This window comes from Cebus imitator, unplaced genomic scaffold (genome assembly GCF_001604975.1).
Source record: "Cebus imitator isolate Cc_AM_T3 unplaced genomic scaffold, Cebus_imitator-1.0 Scaffold222, whole genome shotgun sequence".
NCBI classification, from domain to species: Eukaryota; Metazoa; Chordata; class Mammalia; order Primates; family Cebidae; genus Cebus; species Cebus imitator.
Window position 1 is genome coordinate 1,315,461 of NW_016107537.1, and position 5,871 is coordinate 1,321,331.

Consider the following 5,871-nt stretch of genomic DNA (forward strand, 5'->3'; position numbering starts at 1 on the left):
CAGCTAATGTTTTGTATTTTTGGTAGAGACAGGGTTTCACCATGTTGACCAGGATGGTCTCGATCTCTTGACCTCGTGATCCACCTGCCTCGGCCTCCCAAAGTGCTGGGATTACAGGCTTCAGCCACCGCGCCCGGCAGCCACTTTTTCATACTGTCTAATTTGATGGCCATTCAGAGCCATACCCTGTATGCAGGCAAGATACTGATATTTCCTTCACCTATCCAGAAACTGGAGCAGAGAAAGAAAATCTGGTCCCCACTGATACACTTCTTGTCTTCCCACTCCTAACTCAGGCCTTCTCTACTATCTCACACCTGGATGCCCATGATTACCTCTGCCTCCTCATGGTGCTGAATGAGGGCTTGTGGGGGAAGGCTGTGTAAGTTGCAAAGCTTGGACTTCACCATGATGGGAACATAGCCCAGAGACTGCTTAATGATTCCTTTTGAGATTCCATTCACTGCCCAGTTGATATCGGCCTAAAAAAAAATGAGAGAAAAAATTACTTAACAGAAACATCTGCATCTGAGAAAACAAATGAGTATTTTCAAAGACTGAGGAAGAAGATCAGTTAAATGATTTTATGCCTTAGATTTAGAAGGTGGGATCTCTTAGACAACAGCACCACGAAAGCAGTTTCTGGCATAAACTTTATTAGGCACCTGCCCTAGTCCCAAATATGTGCAGTGTGAGAGTACTCACTGTCAACTTCCCACGATAGGTACTCCTTCGGCCCCGGCATTCTGCTGGATAAACACTGGCCTCTTTGCAGATGGTCCCTTTTGGAACTGTAGGTGGACTGATAACAGCATCCAGAATAGTAAAAGAGATACGTTGATCTTTGAAAGCAAATTCGAAGGGAGGTATAGCCTGAAATGCAATTCACAGTATTAAACTGCTTGCATTTCCAAGGTATTTTTTCTCTAAGACTCTTACAAATTTTATGTGTTCTACAAACACTGATGCCTGTGATGCCACCATGACACAGCTAAAAAAGACAGTTAAGGCTTCCTCCATTCTACTTATAACTTCACTAAATACATAAAGCCACATTGTATTATTAGCTCAAGATTTTTTTGAGTGCCTACTATGTGTCAGAGAGTATAGCAGGCTCTAGGGATACAGCTATGAACAGAACAAAGCTCCTGTTATCTGAACCAAGAGCCTTGTGTATTCTTACCTTGTCGATGTGCATAGCAAGACAAATGAGCACTGCTGCTGACAAAGCAAGGATATGGAAACAACCTTTAGGACTTAGGACTAGATGCTTAAGGTACAACTGTTACTTCATACTGAGGCCAGAGCCATGAAAAGGAAAAGACAGTGGCCAGCGGGGGTTTCCCCTTCCACAGAAGTTACTTCTTTGCACCACTCTGTGGGGGAAGCTTTGCTGTTCTGAGGAAGAGGGGTCACCAAGCTCTTCTACATATTCATCACAGGCAACCTCCTAGTCTTAGTCTTAGAATAATGAGAATGAAAAAAATGGAGCCAAGAAAGAATACCAATGAGGTTCTCCACCTTCACGTGAGTTAACTGACCTTTTCTAAATTTTTAAATTTTATCTAAAGCTGGTATTATTTTAGAATTTCATATTATATTTAAAAATTAAAAGCCAAAATAGAAAAAAAACAACAACCATAAAATAAAAATAAAAAAAATAAAAGCCAGGTGCAGTGCCTCACACCTGCAGTCCCAGTATTTGGGAGAACAAGGCAGGAGGACTACTTGAGCCCAGGAGTTCGAGACAAGCCTGGGTCTGCCGGGCGCGGTGCTTCACGCCTATAATCTCAGCACTTTGAGACAAGCCTGGGCCACATCGGGAGACCCTGTCTCTACAAAAAATAAAAATAAAAAGATTAGCTGGCCATAGTGGTGTGTGCCTGTGGTCCCAGCTACTTGAGAGGTTGAGGTAGGAGGATCACTTCAGTCTGGAAGGTCGAGGCTGCAGTGAGCTATAATCATGCCACACTATAATCATGCTACTGCATTCCAGCCTGGGTGAAAAAGTAGATCCTGTCTCAAAAAAAAAAAAAAAAAAGAATGGAGCATTAGTTTAAAAAAAGAAAGAAGATTTGCTTTCTCAAGACACAGCTGCACTATTTAGACCTAAATACAGTGAACTGTTGTTATTCACAATAGTTATGTTCTATACAGTTGCCATACACACTGAATTAGCCAATACTGAACCACCGCTCCTAGGGTAAATACATGGTTAGCTTCCTGCAAGCCTCTGGTTGCATTTCATGAACTGATCAATATACAATCTCGCATTATGTGTGTTTCTGTTTAAAGGCAGCTTATTTAATATATATTACTGAGTCCCTAACTCATGCTTGAACAAAGCCTATGTTAAATGCATGTATTAATATTATCCCCAAAAGACACAGCACAGCCTTCTTGTGCTTAGGAACTTTATACAGAACTTTAATTCTTTGCTGGGGGCCATTTTAAACAATAAAATTCCCAACAAAAAACACAAACACGGCACTAAATAGATAGTGAAGATGACCCCTGTTTATAGTTTATAAACTTGAAACAAGAAGGCCGAGCATCACCTTGTTGGATCTCAGCTGGAAAAATGGATACTGAACAACTCAACTTTTTCACTGCTTCTAGGCATGGTGCTTTTGCAGTACAAGCAAATTTTAGTGAGTGGGTGAATTTGCAAATATAGACTCCCGAAGTAATAAAAATCAACTGTATTTTGCAAATATTTTGAAAAGACAGACACATAAATTCTGACTCACAGGAGGAATTCACTCCAAAGAAAGTAGGCAAAATTACATTTTGTAAGTAAATAAAAATATGATAAAACTATTTTTTCCCTTGGCTTTATAAATATTAGTCATTTACTTTATTGTGTTTTACAGAACATCTTCAAATATGTTATTATTACAGTCCTAGCTAAGTTGTGACATCATTTTCTATGCAGGGCCAAATTTTCTTCATCTACTTCAACTAAAACAATATATCACAAGGAACTGAATGCAGAAGCAGACATGAGAAGCCAGCTGTCTTTTCATTAAGCCAAACATTAAAAAGATTTTTAATAATGCAATTCATCTAATTTCTTTTTTGCTTTGAAAAATTTTTTCATAAAAATGTTAACACATAATTGGTTTATTTTTATTTCTGTTTGTTTATTTATTTATTTCTGAGACAGAGTCTTGCTCTGTCGCCCAGGCTGGAGTGCAGTGGTGTAATCTTGGCTTACTGCAACCTCCACTTCCAGGGTTCAAGTGGTTCTCATGCCTCGGCCTCCCAAGTAGCTGGCAATACAGACGTGCCACAATGCCCGGCTAATTTTTGTATTTTTAGTAGAGACAGGGTTTCACTATGTTGGCCAGGCTGGTCTGGAACTCCTGACCTCAAGTGATCCACCCACCTCAGCCTCCCAAAGTGCTGGGATTACAGGCAAGAGCCACCACACCCAATCAATTGGTTTCTTTTTAAATAAATTAGTGCTTTTCTAAAATTTCTCAATTTGATTTTTTTTTTTAAAGACAAGGTCTCACTCTGTTACCCTGGCTGGAGTGCAGTGGCACAATCATAGCTCATTGCAGTCTTGAATTCCTGGGCTCAAGTTAGCCTCCCACCTCAGCCTCCTAAGTAGCTGGGACCACATTTGCGCACCACCATGCCCTGCTATCTTTTAACTTTTATAGAGGACAAGGTTTCACTATGTTACCCAAGCTGGTCTTGAAATCCTGGGCTCAAGCCATCCTTCTGCCTCGGCCTCCCAAAGTCCTGGGATTACAGATGTGAGCCACTGTACCTGGTCCAATTAACTTTTAAGTAGGTATTTTTTCTCGCGGACATGATACTCTAAGAATCCAGGCACAATACATACAAATATCCCCACCACTCTTGTCTTCCCCAAAAATAAATTTAAATGCCTCCCGTATTATTTGCGGAATAGAGTTCAAGTATCAGACTGGCAATCAAAGCTCTTCACATTATCTCTACCCGTATCTCTCACAACACAAATCTTACGCAACAAAACCACAGGTAGGATCCCCTAAGCATGTGACTCTGCTCTACTCTTCCTCTGGACGGAATGCATGTTTCTCACCTCTTGAACTCATCTAATCCTGCCCTTTCTCAAACTCCTGGATTAGTTGCGCTGCCCACATGCTCCCACAGTAGCCCATACAATCCCTTGACAGAGCAGTGCTCGCGTACTGGCATGGACTGCTTTCCTATCTTCACTCCTTCAACCCCAAAACACAACAGGGAGCACTTAAATGTATGAACTGTCTCTTACACGGGACTGCCTCCTCCACATCCTCAGAGCCTAGTGCTTAGAGACACTGGGGATGCTTACTAAACGAAACTTTCCCCCACCATCCTCACCTAAATTCTGCTACCATTACCCTATGCTAGTAATGCTATTACACTTTTCTATTCAATCTTGCCTTTACGACTCATTTATACCTTCTTTGGCACCTATTTAATTCAGTACAAATGAGTAGTTTCTCTCTTTAAAGCTCTAAGAGAAGGAAACTGAAGGATAACCTTGTACATTACACTGTACCTACAAATAAGTTCAGAATTTTTTGAGGTACGTTTTGGAGAGGTGTCTTCAAGTGATACAAAGGCATGTGCATTGTGAATGGCTGGGAAGCACACCCCCAATAAGCCATTTCCTCACTCTCACAGAACCCAGAAACTACCCAACAAGAAACTATGGTTCGCAATCACTTTTCAATCCAGAAATCACGAATACATGTCGTAGACGACTCGAATACAAGCTCCACGAGGCCCAGCTCTGCGTCTTGTTCAACACGTTGTGCTCTCCCGCTTACCCACTGAGCCTGTCAGGATCAAGGAGCACACGCATTTGGGGTCACACTGCGGCCTCTCACCCATTTCACTGGGACCCTGTCCCCGCCCGCGCCCCACAAGGCCCAGACCTCACCCCCGCCCCTCCCCTCCTCCAGCCCCGCCTGGCCCCTCTCGCCCGCCAGCCTCGGCCTTGGCCTTGCCGCGGCAAGGGCGCCAGCGGATGCCGCACTCACCTGCACCGCGAGGCCGAGACCCTCGTGCACAGCATAGTTAAAGGACTCCACATGCGCCCGCGTCAGCTCCTGCAACGCTGCCTTTTGCTGTTCCCGCGGGATTCCATAAGACGGGTCGGTCAAGTGTTTTAGGCTAGGCCCATTGGGGAGGTTTCGCCACCGGCTGCAGGGATCCATGTGGCTACTTGCACACCTAACGCCGGTCGCTCAGTACGCGCCGGAAGTAGTGGCCGGAGTCCCGCTTCCGCAGCCTGCTGGGAAATGTAGTTCCCTCTTGTTCCGTCCGCCTTAGGCACTACGGTTTTATGGGGTCGACGTAGAACCAAAACCGTCGAGTGAACGGGCCGGTTAAAGCTGTATCCAGCCAGAGCGTGGCGGGTCCCCCTTCCCCTATCTTCCGCCCCACGCATCTCCCTCCTCTGCTAAAGACGCTGAAGGCGGAAACCCACTCCTCGCCCGGTTGAGCATGTGACCTCTTTGGCTCTCATTGGCTCAGTCAATTAGGATTGGACGAGAGCAGTCTTCTCAGGTTCCCATGTATTTCCCCTAACCTGTTCTCAGTCCCACGCGGATGCCGACCCTGGGGAGTCATCCAGCCAAAGTCGTTGCTTCAACGAAAAATCGGATGCCGGGCCCCGGGCTGACTCTTTACCCAACTCCTAACTTGCGAGGCTCACCCCTGGAAGGCCAAGCAGTGGTCGGGCCCTGCTAACCTCCCCGCATCTTCTGGACTGGAGGCCTGGGGGAGGCCCGGGGAGGGAGGTGGGGTAGGGGTCGGGCGGTCTCGGATGGAGAGGCTGGGGCAGGGGGCGTCCAACATTTAGCACAATGTTGAAGTGACAAGAATAAA

General features: G+C 44.9%; 1 protein-coding gene across 2 annotated transcripts in view; it reads right to left on the reverse strand.

Moving 5' to 3' along the window:
- The window catches only part of POLR1B (RNA polymerase I subunit B), a 39,000-nt gene extending 33,492 nt beyond the window's left edge, over positions 1-5,508 (reverse strand). Inside the window, exons 1-3 of one of the 2 annotated variants that reach the window (XM_037727188.1) lie at positions 5,022-5,508; positions 706-873; positions 336-482 (exon numbers count right to left, since the gene is read on the reverse strand). In XM_037727188.1, coding sequence (XP_037583116.1) covers positions 336-482; positions 706-873; positions 5,022-5,198 — 492 coding nt within the window. In that variant the 5' untranslated portion in view covers positions 5,199-5,508. The remainder of the gene's footprint in view (positions 1-335; positions 483-705; positions 874-5,021) is intronic. The other variant, XM_017549814.2, reaches the window with a different exon arrangement.
- Between the last annotated feature and the right edge of the window lie 363 nt (positions 5,509-5,871).